The sequence below is a fragment of the Agelaius phoeniceus genome, chromosome Z (assembly GCF_051311805.1).
Source record: "Agelaius phoeniceus isolate bAgePho1 chromosome Z, bAgePho1.hap1, whole genome shotgun sequence".
Taxonomy (NCBI): domain Eukaryota; kingdom Metazoa; phylum Chordata; class Aves; order Passeriformes; family Icteridae; genus Agelaius; species Agelaius phoeniceus.
The window spans coordinates 3,478,752-3,499,912 of record NC_135303.1 but is presented as its reverse complement, the minus strand read 5'-3'; the positions used below and the strand labels follow the sequence as shown (position 1 = coordinate 3,499,912).

Genomic DNA, 21,161 nt, shown 5'->3' with positions numbered 1-21,161 from the left:
CTTTGACACGCTGCCGTGTCATAATCCATATCAGATGACACTAGTGGATTGTTCTAATATTTACCTGTTGCTTAGAGTGGGAGAACAGTTTGTTACTGTTTCTTGGGGTTCCTGAGTGTATTTTGCTCTTTCTTTTTAACTATTGAATCTCCTTCTCTGTCTTAATTTGGGTTAAAAGGAGTTAAGTGGGGAGTCAGTTGTATTGATGCAGAGAACTAGTGTGTATATTGGGCAAAGTTTCCACTTCCTGAGAAAATAAAATATGGGAAAAAAGACTTTGTGATTCTAAGACAGTAGTCAAGTAAAATAGACAGTTACAGAAAAGCAAATTTGCTTCTTGCAGGTGGACATTACTTAAGGATAGAAAAGTGGAAATGCAAAATGTCAAGATGCAATGACATTTGAGAATACAGTTAGTGTATGGTGGTTATAAACTATCCAGAAGTGTTCAGAAAGATACTATGCAATGGAAGATGGCATGAGCAAAATGCATGTTGACTCTTGATTTTTTTTTTAATTTTTTTTTTTTTTTTAATTTTTTCCCTTAGGCTTTGTGCAAGGACAGCATTTATCCAGGATTTCAGATGTTTGCTAAAGGCTATGGGAAGAACAATGAGCCACTGAGAGGATATATTCTAACATTTTTAATTGCTCTTGGATTCATACTAATCGGTTAGTTTGAAATTTTAGTAAATCTCAATCCCCTTTTGTCCTTTAGAAAGCATTCCAGTGCATGTTGTGAACTTGATGACAGGGTCCTAGAGTCTAATGCACAGCTTAATTCTAAGTCAGCACTCTAAATCTGGTTATTTTGAGGCTTACTTTCTCCTCCTATCTTCTAGATACAACTCTGTCAAGAGCTGCAGTAAATTTTAACTGCAATTCTCTTTTTAATCATAGGTCTCTGTCTTTAGGTGCTATCAGTCAATAGAAATACATCCTTTGCTTGAGACAGTGTTAACATCCTGTAAATATGAAAGTTTATTTCAGATTTTTAGTAATGGCAGCTTCAGTAAAATGCAAGCTTGCATGAGCAATATTATTTAAAATGTGCTTTTCTGTTAAGTTACAAATGGCAGAGCTGAGTGCTGACACTGCTGTTGCTAAAGGCTCTCTAGGTTATAATTAATTACACACGTTCTCTGTAGGTGGCAAACTGATTGTGCTGTGTCCATCTATGAGTCCTGAGCCAGTGCTTTCAGCTTCTTTTCCCAATTTGCTCTGTCCTCCTTCCTCCACATCTCTGCTTGAGGCAGAGATACACCCTTGGGGTCCCTGCTGAGCCATGCTGACTGGAAGCTTGACTGCAGCTAGAAACTTGCTGACTAGGATGGTGCATTCTGCATTTTGATCACTTTTTTTTTTTTTTTAATGATGGTGAGAATACGCCTAAAACTGTTTTGTACCATGCTGCCTCAAGGAAAGGAGAGAGCATCAGGTTTTTCCTCTCACTGAAGGGGGTGTAAGCATCGCTTACTGCTGTGATGGTGTTGGTCTGTGATATTTATGTCTTCTGGAATTCTTCAGAACCCAGTGTGTTAGTGCACTGTTTGATCCAAGCCCTGCTGGGAATGAAATTTTCTCAATTAATGGTCTTGAGAAAGTATGTAGCGTGTCCAGAGTGCTTCTAGAACACTTGGTAGTGCTTATGTTTTTGAAGCTGAAAGCTGCACTTCCTAACTGTTAAAAAGATAACTTAGTAAATAGGAGATCATTGACATAAAGTTCTGTCAGCAAAAAGGGTAAACTGCATTCCCTTAGAGTTTATAAAAAAATAAGATTCTCTGCAGCAGAATTTTTTCTCTGTAATCTTCAAAACCATTGGGTGATACCTTTGATAACGCCTTGCTTTCTTCTTTTTTTTTTTTCATTTTACAGCCGAACTGAATGTCATTGCTCCAATTATTTCTAATTTCTTCTTGGCCTCATATGCCTTGATTAACTTCTCTGTATTCCATGCTTCTCTTGCAAAATCTCCAGGTAGGAACTACTCATGGCATTAAAAGCTTAATATGTTGTATTCATGGGTCTTCTGAAGTTTTGAGCACTGGGTGATCCAGGAGGGTTTGGGGGCTGCTAATTTTGTCACCTTTGCTGAGGGAACACAAGGTAATTCAGAGTTTATTCAGAAACTGAGGAAGAAAGCATTTTTGCTAATTCAGTAGCTGGTGCTGGCAAACCACCTTTTGTTGTATTCAGTTTTTGTTAATGTTTCATATTCCAGACACGAAGAAACAGGAATTGCTGGTGGTATTGCCCCATTTTTATAGCCTTTAGTGTGGGTTAAAGTACAGGAATAAGCCAAAACCTGGTACCTGCAGAACAGATGCACATTATAGCCAGTTCACATGCAGTTGTACTGGAATAACTCCCCTAAAAGCTTCTTAAGTTACTGAATGGGTAGATTTATTATTTTGCTTCTCAGAAGGTGGGTATAACAGTTTGCATAACAGTTTGCAAAACAGTTCTAACTTTAATAACTCTACTCGTTAATCTTGGATGTGTTCATGGAGGTGTGTATACCTGATTTTTGGATAAACTTGTGGCAAATAATGTAAAACACTGGCAGTCCAGTACTTGGATGTACCCAAGTTCTGTTTGGATATACCTGTCCTTTTCATGTGGTGAGAACTTTTCATGTATGTGAAAACAGTAAAAATGCACAACTAAAAACATATATATGTACGTAAGAAACTGAGGTATGAGATGATGATTTATGCTTTTCTACCTTTGAAAGGAAAAATCTAATGTCAGGCGACCTGGTTCAATGGACATACTAGAAAAAGCATCCTCAAACTTCCCTTCTGAGCTGTGCTTTTAGGGGGAAAAATTAGGAGCATTTACATATCTGTGTGAGAAAGCTGGAAACTCATTTGAAAGGTGCTGGAAAATGGAAAGCATAAATGTGCCATTCTGCATTTACATCACTGAAACTCAGATGTTAACATGTAATGAATGCAGAATACCAGGGAAGGGAAGGGAAAATCTTGCAGTGCCTTCCTTCTTTTACATTTTAAATTTAAATTAATTTTCCCCCTCTTTTTTCTACCCTCCAAAATTTTATTTTGACTAGGTTGGCGGCCTGCTTTCAAATACTACAATATGTGGATTTCTCTCATTGGAGCTATTCTGTGCTGCATTGTAATGTTTGTCATTAATTGGTGGGCAGCACTTCTAACTTATGTAATAGTCCTTGGGCTTTACATCTATGTCACTTACAAGAAGCCAGGTATGTACAGGGGCTTCTTTTGGTTGTGGAGGGGGGAAAGAAGGGAAAAAAAATATGGCCTTGTTAGGGAAAAACCCCAGCAACTTCTTTCTGTTTGGACCACTAGATTAATTTTCTGTTTCAGCCTTTTTAGTTGTAATTAAATGGAATTCTTCCTGCATTGTCATTGCTGTTCCCCCTCCTCCCAAATTATGAAGATGCCACTTGGACATAAATGTCTGAATGGCAATTGGATGAAAAGGTGCATATGGAAAATGGAAAATTTGTTATGGCTATCAAGAGAGCTGTATATGAGAGGAAAAAGATGATAGTGGAGTCTTCCTTTTCCTTGTAAAAATAATAATCTGAAAGGATCTGCTTTATGTAGCAGTTTTCCACTGAAAATAATCTGACTTTGTTCAGGACGTGTTTTGAGATTCAGTTTTTTCTTTGCTGTGGTATAAAATAGCACAGCATTTTTTCCTCAAGTGGTATTCTTTTGACTGTGAAGTTGTTGAGGTCTTCAAAATGTGGAGATAAAAAAAGCCAGATACTCTATTCCTTAACTTTTTTGTTTAAACTTCTATGGAAATGTTATCTTTAAATATAATTGCCTGTTAAGATGTAGGCTTTAAATATAATTGCCTTTAAGATGTAGGGTTTGTTGACTGGTTTTGTATAAAATGTAGCAAGGTGTAGCTTAAATCTGCGGGTTTAGTCAATGTCCAGATTTTGTGATCATGAAGCTTTACAACAGACAACTGCAAATAACACATTGGAACCTCAAATCTTTGAGCAGATGTGAACTGGGGATCCTCAACTCAAGCCTTGACTTACCTGAATGCTCTGCAGCATTCCATCCGGCTCTCAGGAGTGGAAGATCACGTGAAAAACTTCAGGTAACGCTGAAAGACAGGAAATTAATTCTCTGTTCACTAGGCTGCTGTCACAAGGTTTGCTGTCAGGGTTCCCATTAAGGCATTGTTCATCTCCTGTGATTCATCCAAGTAAATGGAATTACAGATTAATGGGATTGTGAGTACAGGTGCCATCCTCTGAGGTTGTGAAGAACCTGGCAGCAGCAGAGTTTTCAACAAAGCACCCATGAAAATGAAATGGAGCAGCTAAGGAGATTGTGAGATTACTTGAGGGGATTCATATGGTATCACCTATTAATTATGATGATGATGAAAAGTGATCTCCTGTAATGACTTCTGAAGTTTGGACACTTCCACTTTTAAAATTGGTTTTAAAAGTTGCCTTTGACTTACTTGCACTAGGTTGGCTCTGTCTTCTGAAGGAAGGTAATGTGAAAAATGAGCAGATGATTCCAGTATTTCTGCTGGACACAGGAGAATAGAAGTGACAAAAATGCAAGGGACATGACTTATCAGTGGGGAAGAAAAACTTAATCCCTCTGCTCTAGTCTTGTCTAAGATCTGTTCTTCAACTTTTTAAATCTGTAGATTTTCAGATTTAATGGGATTACTGAATTTTTATGCAATTAGTCATAGATCTGCTGACAGTTAGGTAACAGCTGATCTTTTCTTAATTTAACATAGTCTTGTAGAAGTGGACGAGGTTATTAAATTTGCAGTGATGAATATGTTGTTATGGCTAATATTTGGAAGAACCTTTTCTGTTACTAAAAATCCCCAGAACTCCAGATTAATTCTAATTCCAATCTTCTTTTTTTCCCCTCATAATTCTAGACCTCAGTGCTTAATTATGACAGGTGCTCCAAATGCACGTCCAGCTTTGCTTCACCTTGTCCATGCTTTCACCAAGAATGTGGGCTTGATGATCTGTGGCCATGTACATATGGTAAGTTTATTCTGTCTTTACTTTATAAAGTTACTTTGGTGGTGTTTTTCTTCTCTCTGCTTTCTTGTTTGGTTTGGTTTTTTTAACCTGTTTGGCTTTGTTTGTGGCTCATACTTAAGTTTTGGATTGTTTATTTGTTTGGGTTGTTTTCTTTTTAAATGAAAGCATCATTAGACTTTAAAAAGCACATGAAGAGATTCACTGGTAAGTTTTGCTAAGGGATCATGACTATGCCAGTTAGGTGTACTACAGGGAAAATTTGTAAAAATATCACTACCTTTGATAATTTGATGCTTAAATGCTGAAGGACCTTTTACTTCTAATTTAAGTGAACGCTGGGAGATTGATTCCCTTGTAGAATTCTTAAAAAGCCTGAGAGAAAAGAAACCTTGAGCAGGGAAGTCAATATCAGTGTTGCCAAGAGCTAAAAATTGCTTTTAACCTTCCAAGTAGCTTTTTATTCCTTCAGTTATCAGATTAATTTAATTGTCAAGTGTCTCTTCTTCTCCTTCTGACCAGCCCTTGATATTTCACTAAGTGTGAAATTAGTGAAATTTGATATTTCACTAAGTATCCTTGGATGTTTTTGTCAGAATATCAAGTGAGGATATGCTTGCAGAGGTTCTGCAAGGATATAATTCTGACAGTCCTTACTACTTAGTGTCTTACGTGGCAACCTTGAGTGGTTTTGTGATGGTGGGAAGGAAGCAATTTCCAAGTGGCTTTTCTTCAGAATCAGCTTGTCATAAGCTGTGGTGATTGAGATACAGGGTTGCTGTCATACAGTGACCTGTACCAAAACTTCCATTTAGCTACAGAGAGGCTGTGGCATCTCTGATAAACTTAGATAAATGCATTTTACCACACTGGAATTGTGTAGTTTTGCTTCGTATCTTGAGGCCAAACTCCTGTCACATCACTAAGAGCATTTAAGCAAGTGTGTGACTTAAGAGATGTAATCCAGGACTGGCACGTGTCACCTACCCAGAGTTCTGCAAGGCCTTCAGCACAGTCCCATGGGACATTGGCATCTCCAAACTGAAGAGACCTGGGTTTGAAGGGTGTAGGATTGAGTGGATGAGGAGTTGTGGCCAGTGGTCAATGATTCCATGATGAGTGATGTCCCTCAGGGCTTTGCTCTGGGACTGGGACATCCTTCATAGGTGACATGGACAGGGAGAGCAGGGCCACCCTCAACAGGTTTGCAGCTGACACCAAGCTGAGGGTGCTGGTGACACACCTGGAAGACATTGAATAAAAACATGGATTGCTCTTAAATGTGTTTAAATTTATTACACTCACCAAGTGTGACTTGCTTCTGATCTAATGAACAGATTAAAGCAAATCAGGTTAATGCAGTCCACATACAGATACTCTGTCTCAAAAAGCTTTTAATTTATATCTATATAAACTTAATATTTCAGTGAATATGAAAGGACAAACCGAGGACTGCTAGGGAGATAAGATATCACAGATGTAATCACTGCCATTTAAAAGTAGGGCTGTACAGGAAAGAATAAGCTGGTGTCATCCTTCTTGCAGGAAAGCAACTCTGAAGATTCTTTGGGAGCATATTCTTTCCCTATTTAAAATGACTTTCTTAAAGGAAGGGTGGCACTGCCTCATTCTTCAGTAGCTTTGACCGTTTGGTTGAGTCTGTGTCCTTCTGCAAAAACTGGGCTGCTGTGTTCTTGATTATTCCTTGTCCTGTATTCTGCATTTTGATGTCTAGGAGGAGCACAAAAGATTCACCCCCACAGAAATAACATAAAGGAAATAGTTAAGAGGAGGTGACTTTGACTGCAGGATACAAAGACTCCCATAAAGTGTAATATTAAGTCATCCTGCATCTGTGTATATTTTTTTACAAAGCCCTTTTCTTTTAAAACCATGTTAATGCTTTGGAGGACAAGCTGATGCCCGCCCCCTGGGGAAGAGGGTTGTGCTCTGCAGGAACAAGATTGCTAAAGTTTGAGCAACCCTCTTCCTAAAGATGGTAAAAGTTCTTCACTTTTTGCTGCTGACAGTGCCTGCTATTTTGTAGTTTGGGGTGTTATTGGTAGTGTGCAAGCATGTTTTGAGGTTCTCTGAATTTGAATTTTTTTCTAGTAGTGACTAAAAAATTGGGAGGGGCTTTTTTACTCCCATTACTCCTATTCCTATTTCTTGTTCCCTCCCCTCTTATTATTTCCTTCTTTTGGAAGGGTCCTCGGAGGCAAGCCATGAAGGAACTGTCAACTGATTTGGCCAAATATCAGCGATGGCTAATTAAAAACAAGATGAAAGCTTTCTATGCACCAGTGCATGCAGAGGACTTGAGGGATGGAGGACAATACCTAATGCAGGTATTTTAAAAAAAAGATGTTAAAGTGCTGAAGATGCACATCAAAATCAGAAGGGGCTTTATACTTTGAAGTACATTCCTTTTGCAGAATTATCTTAAAGCTTTGATGAAAATATATTCTCTTAAGCAGAAAACAGAACCTTTAGTTATGTCAGTAACATGTTACTTTATAAAATACTTCTTGTTCTTCTTAGGCTGCTGGTTTGGGTAGAATGAGACCTAACACCCTTGTTGTTGGATTTAAGAAAAACTGGAGACAAGGTGATATGAGAGATGTTGAGACCTACATCAATTTATTCCAGTAAGTAGAAAATACAAAGTTTTAGCTGCAATGCTCCATTTCAGTATGTTTGGTAGTAAGAAAGTTCTTACTACCACAGTAAGAACTTTACCAAAGTAAGAAAGTTACATGAAGTCTCTTTCAAGTGGACGTAGATTTTCCATTCATCAGTCTTGAACACCTTGGGATTTTTCTGATATGGAAATTAATAAGCAAATCTGTATAGTTTAAGCAGATTAGAAATCTCCATGATAGCTTTCTGCATCAAAAAAGAGTTGTGGCAGAGGCCTGAGGTTTGAGAGCTTCTGTCTGAGAAGGAGGAGGAGCACTTTGCTCACAAGATACACAGCACTGACACCCAGGCTAATACAGGAAGGAGAAGAGAAGGGAAATCCCAGAGTAAATTGACAGTACTGAAAGGCCAGACCACTTGTGGCTGAAAAATTTAATAAGAGCAACTTGTTGCTCCTACCCAAACACTTAAGGAAAAAAACAATGCTTACTTTACTTACAGAGAGGTTTTTGTGTTCAGCTGAAGTGCTGGTTAACCCACTTCCTTTGTGCTCTGTATTTCTCATTTTCTGTGCTTTTAAAACAGAGAGGGGATGGGGCTTTAAGCTTTACAGGCAGATATTAGGAAAGGACGAAGAAAAGTCATCTCACCTTGGTCTTTAAGAGAAAAGCAAGGGCACCAAATAAGGAAAAATAAGGAAGCACGTTGGTTAGTTTTTTCTTTTTTTTCCTATTTTATTTTGGGATGGCTTTTGCAGGAAGATCTGTCAAGGTCAGCAAGTCATGTGGTTCTCCACAACCCTAAAGAAACCTCAGGAGGTAATAACTGCAGGTCAAATGTATTTCTGGAAAACTAAAAGTTTCTGAAGCACACAAAATAGAAACACATCTAATCTCTGCAAATCTAACACATTAAATAATGAAATTAAATTGTTCACTAATAGACACAACAAATCTCAAATCAACCTCAATTTTTCTTGCACTTATTATAGAATACATTGACACGTCAAACATTTCTAATCAAGTCTCACTACTTCTAAAGTAAAGTGTTTAATTAGTGAAATCCTGAGAAATTTCTGTGGAAATGATATGGGAGGGAGTTCTCTGATTTATGGTTGTTTGCACTGAACAAGGTATTTATATGCAAAGGATGGTGATTAATGACTAATGCAAACTGTATGATATGGTTAAGTTCATCTTTTTCTTGTCTTATATTTTGGGGGTGGGGTTGTTTACTAATTTTACTCCACTTTTGCTCAGCAATTTATTCAGGGTTTTTGCTCTTTTCTACAGTAATGAAGTTCTGCCTCTTTATTTTTGACTGGAGTGAGTTTCAGCTTTATCAGATGTAATGGGACTAGGCACATTATAGCTAACTTACAGCTAGTTTGATATTAAATTGCATCATCTTAGGTGCTTTCAATACCCAAACGTTTGGAAAGATGTCAGAAATCTTTGATTCTCAGCTCAAAAAGATCTACTCAAATCTCTTTTTCGATGGATGGAGATAAAAATCAAAATTTCTTGGACAATCTTACTACCTGTGCAGAACTTGAGTGACCTGTTCATGATGATTTTATTTAATCACTGTTTACATAGTGGAGAGAGGGAGTAGAAGGAATAGGCATCCTTTTTAAATCTTATTTTTCCTAAAATGATGTTCAGATAATATTTTGGATTTCAAGCTAAAGCAGATTTATAATTTGAGACATCCAAAGGCAGTGCTTAATCCCTGGAATTTGTTCAGGTAGGGTGCATTTTTCATTTGGAAAAGAAAAAGCTTTAAACTACTTTGATTTTTGTCCCTTTTGTTTAGTGATGCCTTTGATGTTCAGTATGGTGTAGTCGTCATTCGCCTCAAGGAGGGCCTGGACATTTCTCACCTTCAGGCCCAAGGTATGACTTTGTTCCATGTGGTGAATTTGCTGTTCTAATTCCCTCCTGAAACTGCGTTCTGAAAATATTAAAGCTGTGTAAAAAAATCCACCAAACATCACTGCTGTGGTACAATAAAATTCAGTGAAATTAGTAAGTCTGATCTGTAAGATAGTAACCCACAATCAGCAGCACAGCTTGGATTTTCTGTGTTTCACATTTTTGTATTTGCAAATTTTATACAAATGCTTCCAGAAGAACTGCTGCTTTCCTGAAACTAATTAGTGATGCTGGCAAGTTGGCATCAAATATTTGGGGCCCAAGCCCAGAAGTTGTAAAATCACAACAAATACTGCCCTATGCAGGGACGCCATTGAGTTTGGTGGGGGTTGCCAACCCCTACACAGACTAGTCTAGGGACTCTGATTCAAATTTGGAAAGGTTTTCTGTGTAGAAGACTTGGTTGTGCTTTCTGAGTAGTGTTCTTAAGTGGAATGGTGTAATTTTAGTTAAATTCCAAGCCTGTGAGCTTTGGTGCAGCTGCCCTGATTTGATAATGTGTAATTTGTGGCTTGCTCCACACACTGCTGCTACCTTGAGGAGAAATGACACAAGGACGAGCATCCCCCTGAAAAAGGAGGATCCTTCATTGGAAAAGATGAATGTTTGAGTATTTTTAATCCCAAAGATCAATGTTTTTGTGTTGGAGAGAGTCAAGGAGGCTGTCACCATGTGCAGGAGGGCAGAGGAGTGTGACAAATGGCAAGGAGTGTGAACATGCAGAGTGGAAACAGCGCTGCTGAGAAAAGTGGGAATGTAACACCAAGGTGTCAGCAGCATCTTGGTGCCCACTGGGAACTCTGAGTTTGCTTCAGCTCTGACAGCTGCTCCACAGAAGCCAGACCTGGAAAAAATAGGCTTGACAGTGAGACAGACACACTTGGTCTGTGCTGTGCCTGAGGCTCATCTTCCTCTTGGAGTTAAAAGCAAAAACAGAAAACATTTCACCGATTGATTTTTTTTTTTAATCATTTTCTAGTTGTAGTTCCAGTGTTACCTAGCTCTGCTTCTGGGTGGTGTGATTGCCATCAGCAACCACAGCCTGGGAAAGGAACAGAGAATGGCAGCTCTGCTCATGGGAGGAGCCTCTTGGTGCTCTGAAGAAGTTCACAGAATATTTTTGTGTTGGTTTTCCCCCCTCCTGCCCTCTTTGCTGTGGTCTAACAGTTGCAACAGCATGTAATTAATTTTAAACCGGCTCAGAACAGGCACTTACCTCTGTTGGTACTATTTGTAACAATTCAGTGGTTTCTAATAGGTTTTTTTGCTTTCACAAAGATTTGCTGTCATCCCAAGAGAAGTCTCCCTGTGCCAAGGATGTCATAGTAAAAGTGGATTATAGCAAGAAGTCTGAGACAGACACTTCCATAGCTTTTGCTCCATCATCCAGTGAAAGAACTCCCACTCCACGCAAAGGTAACTGCTAGGTAGCAATGAACCTTGAATTCTCACTCCTTCTCTCTCTCATTCCTCCTCAGTTCCTCTCTCTCTTTGCCCAGGGATTATTTAGGGTTTTTTTTTGTGTGTGTGTGGAATAGAAGAGTTATACTTTTATAGATGTTGATGTCTTAATCTCTTAAGTACTTTGTGTCAGATCTTACCAGGATGTAGAATAAATATTTGTTTCACGTCCCCTAAATAAACCAGGTGATAGATTTTTTTTTGTTTTTGCTACTGAGTTTGAGAGACAGTCAAAAGTGCTTGGGATTGTGCCCCACATCTTATGAGTGATGGGAAGGCTGCTAAGTTTATGGAAGTTTTTTAATCTCAGACTAGAAAATTATGTGCATATTAACAGATACAAATCATTCAAGATACTTTGACATGACAGTAAACAGCTCTACTCTTTTCTTACAAAGCAAAAGCCTTAATAGTTAGATGGGTAGTGGAGGTACATGTAATTTTTTGGAAGTAGAAATGAATCTTAGGATTTGGTAGACTGCATCTGTGTGCTTTTCTCTGTGCAAAAAAAAAAACCTGCTTCATTTCACGTCTTTGCTTTCTATTTTTTTTAATTTACATTTGTATTGTGTTCATTAATATCACAAAGGAAATTAACCTTTTTATTTTGTATCTTTAAAAACCTTCCAGAGGAGGATGAGGATGGAAAGACTCCAACACAACCACTGTTGAATAAAGGCAGGCATTTTCCATCTTTTTGTGTTAAATCATTCATTCACACTGTTGATTTTAGTTTTCCTTTTGTAATTCTTTCTACACCTAAGTACCGGAGAAGAAAATACCAACCATGCAATGTTTATTTGTTTCTTCATATCTGCTTTAGAATGTGCTTCATCCTTAGGGATTAGGCTGTGGGGGAAAAAAAATAAATAAATAAAAAAGGCAACATTGTGGAAATTCCCAGAAGAAGTTGCCACTGAGAAAGGATTGTGCATAAGTGTAGGAATTTAAAAAAAAAAAAACAAAAAACCAGAAATTAAAAAGCTGTTTTGGTAAAGTAACATTTGAAATGTATTCATGACCTTTCTGCTCTCTCAGTTCTGTGTCTCAGGTGTCTGTCTGGTTCAGGAAACAGCATCTGATGGTGCAGTGGTGGAGGTGCCCTCAGTTTACTCAGTGTTCCTTCCACAGTCATGGTGGTTGCTCTGTTATTTGCAAATAGTTCAATACCCTCAAAACTCAGGCTTAGCACAGCTACCCAGTGAGGTGAACATGTTGAAATGATGCAAAGTAGTCTCCCAAATCAGCATTTTGAGAAATTTGCTGAGCAGTTTTCACTAACTTGTTCTGAGTTAATCAGGTATTTTTTGCCTTAACTGCAATTAATCTGAACTGTTTTGACATTGTCTTCGTAATTTCAGCAGCTAGGGGCTTTTGTGTTTTAATAATGCAGAGTGAGATTATATCTTGAAGCACAAGATGGCAGTTTGGAAGAAGTCCCAGTATGCAATAAAGTAGTATATTAATGTAAATCAGTCACAGATGTGCTCTAAATTTAAAAAATTCCTAATAAAATAAGGACAGAGACAAATGTCATACTCCTGGCTCTTGCTCAGACTGAGGTTTTAATTAAGAGAAAGAGGTCAGGGATTTTTTCCTGCAGTTCAAAAATGGGGTCTGTATTATTCTAATTGAAAATGCTATTATTGTCTTTTCTCAGTAAATGAAATAACTTTGTTATGCAAAACAGTGCTTATTGCAAAAGGGCCCAATATGCATAAATAGCTTTCAATTTTACCACATGCTTAAAGAAATCTGGATTTAAGGAGAGAATTACTTAGGACAAGACATTTGCTTAGAAAATCAGTTACCTACATATTTTTAGGGAAGTTCTGTCATTTGCAAGAGACAAATTGGTTTCTTTAGGTGTGGCCTAAAGCTCTGGAGCAAAGTTCATTAAATTGTCCAGGCAAAAGTCTGCATAGAGACCTCACACATCCTTTATTTCTCAGATGCCTGCTAAAAGACTTCAGCTGCTGAAATTATGAGTCTCTAGACACCCTAAGTACAGCCAGTTCAGCTTATAGCCATTCAATCAAAATTTGGAGTTGGGTTGGGGGGTGTAAAGGAAAATTTTAACTTAAAAGTAGGCATATCACAAAATGTTAAGAGTTGCATTTGATGATTTTTGAAGCAGTTAAGCAAAGCACTCCAAAACCAAAATTTCACCATATGTTTTTTTCCAGATTCAAAGAGCTCCTCCTCTCCTTTAAATATGACTGACCAAAGACTTCTTGATGCCAGTTCTCAGTTCCAGAAGAAACAAGGCAAGAGCAATATTGATGTCTGGTGGCTCTTTGATGATGGAGGTAATGTGTTTCATAATTTAAAACCTTTTAATGCTGATAAAAAAAATACTGGAGTAATTCTGGATTGTTAATAGACATCTGTCAATCAGTTCATATAAAATCTGTGCTGTGTAGCAAAGTACAATTTTTAAATTTGTCTGAAATTCTGCTCAAAACACAGGCTTGACACTGTTGATTCCTTACCTTATCACAACCAAGAAGAAGTGGAAGGACTGCAAGATCAGGGTGTTCATTGGTGGAAAAATAAACAGGATTGATCATGACAGAAGAGCGTGAGTTTGCCTTAAAAATTCCATTTCAAATGCTAATGCAGCATGTTACACATCGGATTGCTTCTCTTCCTGCTTGCCTTATTTCAGTTGTTCTTTGCTGGTGGTGTGACCATATTCTGTTGCCTTTCTGAAAAAAAAGAAAAAAAAAAAGGTTTTGTTTCCCCCCAGGTTGGTTTTGGATGAGTTACCTCAAACTAACTTTTCTGCAATATTATCTGACACTATTTCCAAATATTTTCTGAGATTATCTTCAAGAGAGAGCTCCTCTCTTATTTTAAAGCCATAAAACTGTGGTGGGTTTTGTGTTTTTTTTCCCAAAGCATGTTGCTGATTTATGGCCACATGCCAAGTCAGTTTGATTGTTGTCCTTGTTACATTGAAGATGCTTTTTTTTTTTCTTGTTTCTTAAACCAGTGGTTTTTATTACCAAACAACTCTGTTCAAAATAATTAAAATTATGATCATGTATAAAAGCTTGTTTTTCTGATGCAGGATGGCCACTTTGCTCAGCAAATTTCGGATAGACTTCTCAGATATTATGGTCCTTGGGGATATAAATACTAAGCCAAAGAAAGAAAAGTAAGTCTCAAAACACATCTTGTTTGTTCATTGAATTTGTGATTTCTTTAATTTGGACGCTTCATTCTTTCCTACGTATGTTATGGTACAGAAGATCCTGTGTTACTCAGTGTTTCACAAAAATGTGGGAAATCAATTAACAGTAACTCCTACGTCCAAGAATATAGAAATCTTTATTTTTTAAATCTCTGGCCTTTAGATTGTAATAATAAATTGAGAAAAATGAAGTTAAAAAAAAAAAACAACAAAAAAAACCAAACCTGAATTGTCTGCAGCAATCTTCCTTAAGAAGAGAGATGTTCACCAAAACTTAAATGATCTGAATATATCATAATGTCCTAGTTTAGGTAACAAAGCTTGGTCTTGAAATAGCCTGATTTGGGTTTTTCTCTTTTTTTTTCCTTCTCCTTTTTTAACTTGCTTGGACTTTCAGTGTACACAGGAATGATCACACATATGATATTTCTTACTTTCAAGTTCAAAAAAGCATTAATTGTAGATGGCTTTCAGCACAAATTTAGAACAGAATGTGTATGATCTAAAAATACCCTCCTCTGCCATTATCCTCCTTTGCCTTCAGGCCTTCTTGAGTCTGCTGAAGTTGTAAAAATATCTTTTATTTGGGCATGCATTTATCTGAAAGTCTTGATACACCATGGAAATTGGAAAGTGTTGTTTCAGAACTTGGCTAAATGCTAAAGTTAATGTGAGTTCTTTTGTACCCTTTTTAGTAGCTTTTTCTTAAAGTGTATAGAATACATTGAGCAACTAAAATAAAGGAAAACAAAGTATTTCTGGCACTCTGGTGCTTTTGGATATGCAGTGTCCAGGAGCCTGCTGCTGTGAAAGGTGTAAACTCTGATGGAGGAGCAGCCATTTTATGCATCACATGGAATCATGATGGTCCTAGAATCATGTGGAATTGTTTTTGTTTATTAGAAGTGATCCATGGATTACTTCTGAGGGCATTTTTCTTTCTGTCTCTGTGGATACATCCTCACAACATATCCAAAATATTCCTGAATGTCATTTAGGTATTAACGACAGCTGAGGACCAAGTGGAGGGAGATTAATTTTCAACAGGTGCTGTGCTGTATAATAGTGCTGTTATTAGATCTGCTTTTTGCTCAGCCAAAGAATAGCAGATCACATTTGTTTTCTTTCTTTGGATTAAGGTGAAGTCGTTGTGCAGTAAAGACCACCAAGGTCTTTAAACATATTCCTGCTCTAAAGTCCTGATAAATCCAAAGTATTCCTGTTCTTACAAGTGCAGCAGGAAGATTAAGTTAGATATCTATGGTTTTTTTCATTTGAATGTGGCTCTTGCACTGTACTGGAAAGAGATAAAAGAAACAAAGTAAAAAGATCAAAGCCAGAGTCCAAACAGCAATGGCATGAGACCTGATAGCTGATTTTTACTGGAACATGTAAATTCCTCCTCCTTCAAAGTTAGTTCTGTATCCTCCTAGATACTGTCCCTTTTGTAAGGATGGTACTGTTGAGGTTTTAAAATTAGAGGTAAATTTCTGAACTGAGTAAAGCTTTAATTGTGTGGTGAATTGTTTGCTGAATCACAACATCTCTGCCTGCACAAAGCTGATTTGATGCTCTAACTGCAACAGGCAGGGGGAAAAAAAAGTCAGATCATCTTTACACTGTAATAAAACTTAATTTCTGACATTGTGAAAATAATTTTTCATGTAAAAACTCCTATCTGCTCTAATTTTTGTTCATTTAATCCTTCCAGTATTGCAGCTTTTGAGGAAATGATAGAGCCCTTCCGACTTCATGAGGATGATAAAGAACAAGAAGTTGCAGATAAAATGAAGGAGGATGAACCATGGAGGATAACAGATAATGAGCTTGAGCTTTACAAAACAAAGGTTCTGGCTTTTTTTAGCAACTAAAACTTCCTTCCCCTACTTCATTTGTGGTTGTGGTAACGATGAGTTAATTCCTGTTATTCTCTTTCTTCCATAGTAGTTTTTTATGAATAGCAGATAAAAAGCAGCATCTAAAACCATTTACATGGCTCTAAAGGCAAAAGGCAAAAAGGTTCTGAATTTGAGTATGAGCAGGGGCCAGACTGCTTTCCTACAGTATTTCAGCAGTTAGTTTAGAATCATTTCATCTATAGCCAGCTTGTTTGTCTTTTTTTTTTTTTTTAAATCAAGCTAATAATTATTATTTTTAAAAAAACACCACCAAAACCAAGTAACACTTTGTGGTGCAGAGGAGCAGTTGAAGGTTTGACACCTTTCCCAAGCTATTGTGCAGCACAGAGGCACAAAAGTGTTTCTTTTTCAGGTGTTCCTTTGCATGAGAAGGTAAATGGCACCCAGTAACAGGGTAGCACTTGGCTTACTTGCACATTCTGAGCTTCCTGCTTGCTTTTTTCCCAGCCTTACAACCACAGGTTATTTGATAATGAGGAGTTTCCACACTGAGGTGGAATTACCTTCTTTTTATTAATTACTCATTCCAGTTGGTCATACTGATTTTCTTCTTTATTTTTTCTAAAGAATTTTTTGTAGTTTTTAAACAAAAGCTCTTCTGACAAGTTTTTATTTATTTAATTATTAATTAATTAATAATATATTATTATTTTCTGACAATTTTATTTACAGACTTACCGACAGATTAGGTTAAACGAGTTGCTGAAAGAACATTCAAGTACAGCCAACATAATTGTCATGTAAGTAAATTATTTTAACTTGTGATGCTACCTGAATTGATACGGAGCTGTAATTCACAATATAAATGGAAATATAGATCAGGAACAGGTCTTTGCCTTGGCATATTCAAGATTTCAGTCCTGACTGTATTTATTTATTTATTAGAAGTATGGAGCCACCATTCTGCTGAAGAGAAAAATGTCCTTTTTATTACTGTGCTCTTGATTATGCTGCTTTAGTTGATCACCTCCACATTTGTGGTGCAGCTCAGGATTCTCAAATTCTTTCTACTCCTGTGTGCAGTTACTCCCCTCTTTCCCAACTCCTTCCTTTGATTTCCTTTTCTAGAGGGTCTCTCTGTATAAAATTAAGTCATTATCTGGCTCACAGATTTTTGGAGGATTACTTCAGGTGTGAGCAAGCAAGAGGCAGATTTTTTTGTGGGTTGTAGATTTCTTGCTGCTGTATTTTAAAATGCTCAGGATGAGTAAAATGTCCTCAGCTTAGGAGGATTCTGCATGAAGCTGCCTGAGTATGAAATGGTGTTAACAGGCCAGAACTGAGGGGGAAATAGATGTAAATGCCTGTGATGTTTCAGATACAAACTTCCAACCTCATTAATCCTGAGGAGGGCAAAAAATAAAATTAAAAATATTAGGAAATTTGACTTAACAATTAGATCTTTCCAGATTCATCTGTCATATTTAACATGATTTGACGTGTGGCTGGCCGGGTGTTTCTGCTCAGTGAAACTTGTTTCCCCTGTGGCTTGCAGGAGCTTGCCAGTGGCACGGAAAGGGGCAGTTTCCAGTGCACTGTACATGGCCTGGCTGGAGGTGCTCTCTAAGGACCTGCCACCCATCCTCCTGGTTCGTGGCAATCACCAGAGTGTCCTCACCTTCTACTCCTAAGAGTGCTGCCCGTGGCCCAGCTGGGAGGGGATGGTACTGCAGTGCCCGGGGGAGAGCGGCTGCCTCAGCTCATCAACATCACCGAGGCAAAAAGTGACTCTTCTTTCACTGTTTCACTGACTTGAAAGCACACAAGGAAAAGTCACTGTATTTCTAAAAGTTGTGACATCTTCAGTTTTATTCTATATTTTCTGTAATTTAATCTTGCTTAGTGGGGGAGGATTCCTTGTTAGACTGAAGAACAAGACGAGCTTTTTGTTTGCTATTTGAATAGCAGCAATAAAATGTTGTATTTTTGATCAATGAAAGGATTATAGATTTATAAAAGCCTTTTAGCCTTGAGGTGCCTTCTGAAATTAACCAAATCTCACCCATACATCCTATTTTGTAAATTTATATAGAATGTCAAAATCTGCCTTCAACTAAGAGTTTCGATCAGACTTCCTTTAGTTTTTAGTCTATTCCATATTACAATAAAAATGAATGCTGCTTTTCAGTCTTCCATTGAGCTATTAGTTCTTAGTACTGTATGTTTTCTATCATCAGAAAGTTTTTTGGTTTTTTTTGTTTTTTTGGTTTTGGTTTGTTTTGGTTTTTTTTTTTAATTATTATATCTGTTAGATTTAAAGGTGAGAATTGGGGCAGGTCAGTTGAACTAAAGCGAATCCCTGATGTTACTGCCACTAAGTTTTGTAACAGTTAAAATAAAACTAATTCTGCTTGTAGAGAGGGTCCTTTTTTCTCAGATTTGACAGTGTGTACTCCTTTGGCAGTAGTCTGAGACAGAGCTGATTTTATCTACCTTGGCAGAGGGCAGTATCCTCCTAGTCTTAGCTCTGCTGTGAAATCAAGCTCATCTTTGCTGGCTGAGGCTTCCCATCTTAATGCAAATTGGAAGAAAATAAAAAGACCTGTCCTAGTTCTTGGCCTCTTACGTTTTAGTGTCACTTTCAAACTTATTTTTGAAACAAAACTCGACTTAAGGCTTGAATGGGGATAATATAAGCAATGTGATGCTATCTAACAGAAAACAGTAAACACTATGTGGAGTTGTGCTATCCAGTATGAAATGTAAAAGCTGCAGTTCTCTCGCATTTTTCAACAAATGGTTAAACGGACCACTAAGTTCTTGGGGGAGATGTTTTTAGGTCAATTCATTCAGTTGTCAGAAAATGAATTTAGTCTTATTAAATAATACTCAGGTTTTATCGTCTAGCAATTTCGATCTATTCCATACATCCTACTTTTTACATTTTTCTATGTTCAATAAAGAAACTGCCAGTCTTGTGTGCCCTTTCATTGTATATTTTGGAAACTTCATAATTTAGTCTACCGCAAACACCTGCAAAAGAAATTCCACTTGAGCCTTTGTATAAAGGTTGGTAATGTGAACTGTTTTTTAAATTCCTAATATTTTTTTTGATAGAAAGGATTGCCTAAAAACATTTCACAAGCTTTTGATACTAGCATTGGACATGCTACTGGATCAGTTTACCAGTGGGTGAGTGACTTTCATTTAAGGATGCACAGAAAAGGTTTTTTGGTTGGTTTGGGGTTTTTTTTGCCTTTTTTTTTTTTTTTTTTGTTCATTTGTTTGGTTTGAGTTAGTTTTTTGTTTTTTGGTTTGTTTTTGGTTTTTTTTGGCTAAATACAGGATCAAATTGAAATGTAACTGTTCCTTTTGAAGGACAAAGTATAATCATTGCGTGGCAAGGTAGAGCTTCAACTTCTTGTGATTAAAGATAAAAATACACTGTACAGTGTACACTGTTGTCAGGCTCTTGGTAAACTGTTAAAAATCCTTCTTTTCTTTTTGCTCTCTCTCTTTTTTTTTTTTAATATTTTTGCCATTTCTGTCCATTGGATTCGAGACTATGGAATCATTTCACTTTTTTCAAAACTTCTGAAGAAAAACAAACATGCATGTCTTGCTGCTAAGTGTGAGATAACTGATGCCAGCATGAACCCAGCTTGTTGTGATAAAACATTGTAAGACAGGACAGACAGCGTGGGGTCAGAGTGATGCTTCCTTCCAGGTGAGGGGATGTGGATCAAACTTACCAACATAAAATGTCACAGGTTTTACAGTGTTTTGTAGGGGATAAGGTGGTCACATTGTGCATATGGAATCATTGCCACGTTTCTCCTTGTTTTTGTGGGTAGCATTCTTTTGAGCAGGTGGACGGTGTGGCATGGACTTAGTGCTGCTATCTTAAAAAAAAAAAAAAATACAAAAACAAAACGTGCACAGGTACACTTATTTAAAAAAAGGTTTATTTGCCCATTCAGGAAACCATTGCTTGTGATCTGTAAACACAACACAGAAACCAAATGAGGTGTGTGTCTACATGCATATATGTGTATAAAATTATATAAAGTATATCTAAATATGCATAATGGGGATAGTTAAGGTCATGTCTGTGAAATACCATAGGATGCTTTTTCACATGCACTCTCAGGAGTCCACTAATGCTAGGGATGAGGGCAAGTTCCAAGATTATTTGCTCACCTTAATTTGAAGAGTTAATGGTAATTGTCTGCAACAGATGTCAGTTCATGGCAGTCACTCCAACTCCTGCTTTGATTTCGAAGCCAAATTTACTTAGGTTCCAATCATCATTAATTAAGTGGAAAATTAAATCACTTACACATGGCAATTCATACCTTCTTATAGATTAGGTTCCTTCGTATGGGTTTAGAAAGACAATAATAGCTGGTGAAAATCAATTATTTATTTGTTCACTTGTGTTTAGGTTTCCTTTTACATACATTCTTTTTATATGCTTTTTTTTCTGACATTGCATATTTAAAAAAAAAAAAAACTAAAAATAATTTAAAAGATTTGAGCGTTAGTGGGTCGTGGCCCACTTGGTTTGAGGATGTAAGATTTGACACTGTACTGTAACTGTCCCACACAAATGCTTTTCTAATGTTTTAACGTAATTATTGCAGTTAATACTTTGTACCAGGGGGATGTCACTGCAATAAAAGAAGTGAATTCAATACAACTGTCTTGTCTAACAAAGCTTTTTTTTTCCTTCTTTTCTTTTTTCTTTTTTTTTTTTTTTTAATGGGATGGGAATAATGTTCATAATTTGACAGGTTGATGCTGAATTTGGTTCCTGACATGAATATTCTTCTTGCTTCCATCTAAAAATCACCTTTGTAGTGGAATTTGCACAGGACCAGTGGAGCTTAAAGCAGCTTATGTGACCAAAGGTCATTCGACCAAAACCACGTTGTTTTTTGGGCAGGAGTGTTTGCCTCTCATAGGTCTAGGAGAAAACAAGAAATTAACCATGTAAAATTGTAAAATCTTGTAAAATTTGCCATGGCTTGGCAGACAGCACA

At 37.2% G+C, this 21,161-nt stretch overlaps 1 protein-coding gene across 2 annotated transcripts in view; it reads left to right on the top strand.

Moving 5' to 3' along the window:
• The window catches only part of SLC12A2 (solute carrier family 12 member 2), a 54,531-nt gene extending 33,713 nt beyond the window's left edge, over positions 1 to 20,818 (top strand). The window contains exons 12-27 of one of the 2 annotated variants that reach the window (XM_054653399.2): positions 549 to 672; positions 1,879 to 1,980; positions 3,074 to 3,229; positions 4,008 to 4,107; positions 4,921 to 5,032; positions 7,237 to 7,377; positions 7,571 to 7,677; positions 9,485 to 9,564; positions 10,882 to 11,019; positions 11,695 to 11,742; positions 13,251 to 13,373; positions 13,534 to 13,645; positions 14,138 to 14,224; positions 15,972 to 16,107; positions 16,852 to 16,919; positions 17,675 to 20,818. In XM_054653399.2, coding sequence (XP_054509374.1) covers positions 549 to 672; positions 1,879 to 1,980; positions 3,074 to 3,229; positions 4,008 to 4,107; positions 4,921 to 5,032; positions 7,237 to 7,377; positions 7,571 to 7,677; positions 9,485 to 9,564; positions 10,882 to 11,019; positions 11,695 to 11,742; positions 13,251 to 13,373; positions 13,534 to 13,645; positions 14,138 to 14,224; positions 15,972 to 16,107; positions 16,852 to 16,919; positions 17,675 to 17,810 — 1,770 coding nt within the window. In that variant the 3' untranslated portion in view covers positions 17,811 to 20,818. The remainder of the gene's footprint in view (positions 1 to 548; positions 673 to 1,878; positions 1,981 to 3,073; positions 3,230 to 4,007; positions 4,108 to 4,920; positions 5,033 to 7,236; positions 7,378 to 7,570; positions 7,678 to 9,484; positions 9,565 to 10,881; positions 11,020 to 11,694; positions 11,743 to 13,250; positions 13,374 to 13,533; positions 13,646 to 14,137; positions 14,225 to 15,971; positions 16,108 to 16,851; positions 16,920 to 17,674) is intronic. The other variant, XM_077171315.1, reaches the window with a different exon arrangement.
• Positions 20,819 to 21,161: the final 343 nt, after the last annotated feature.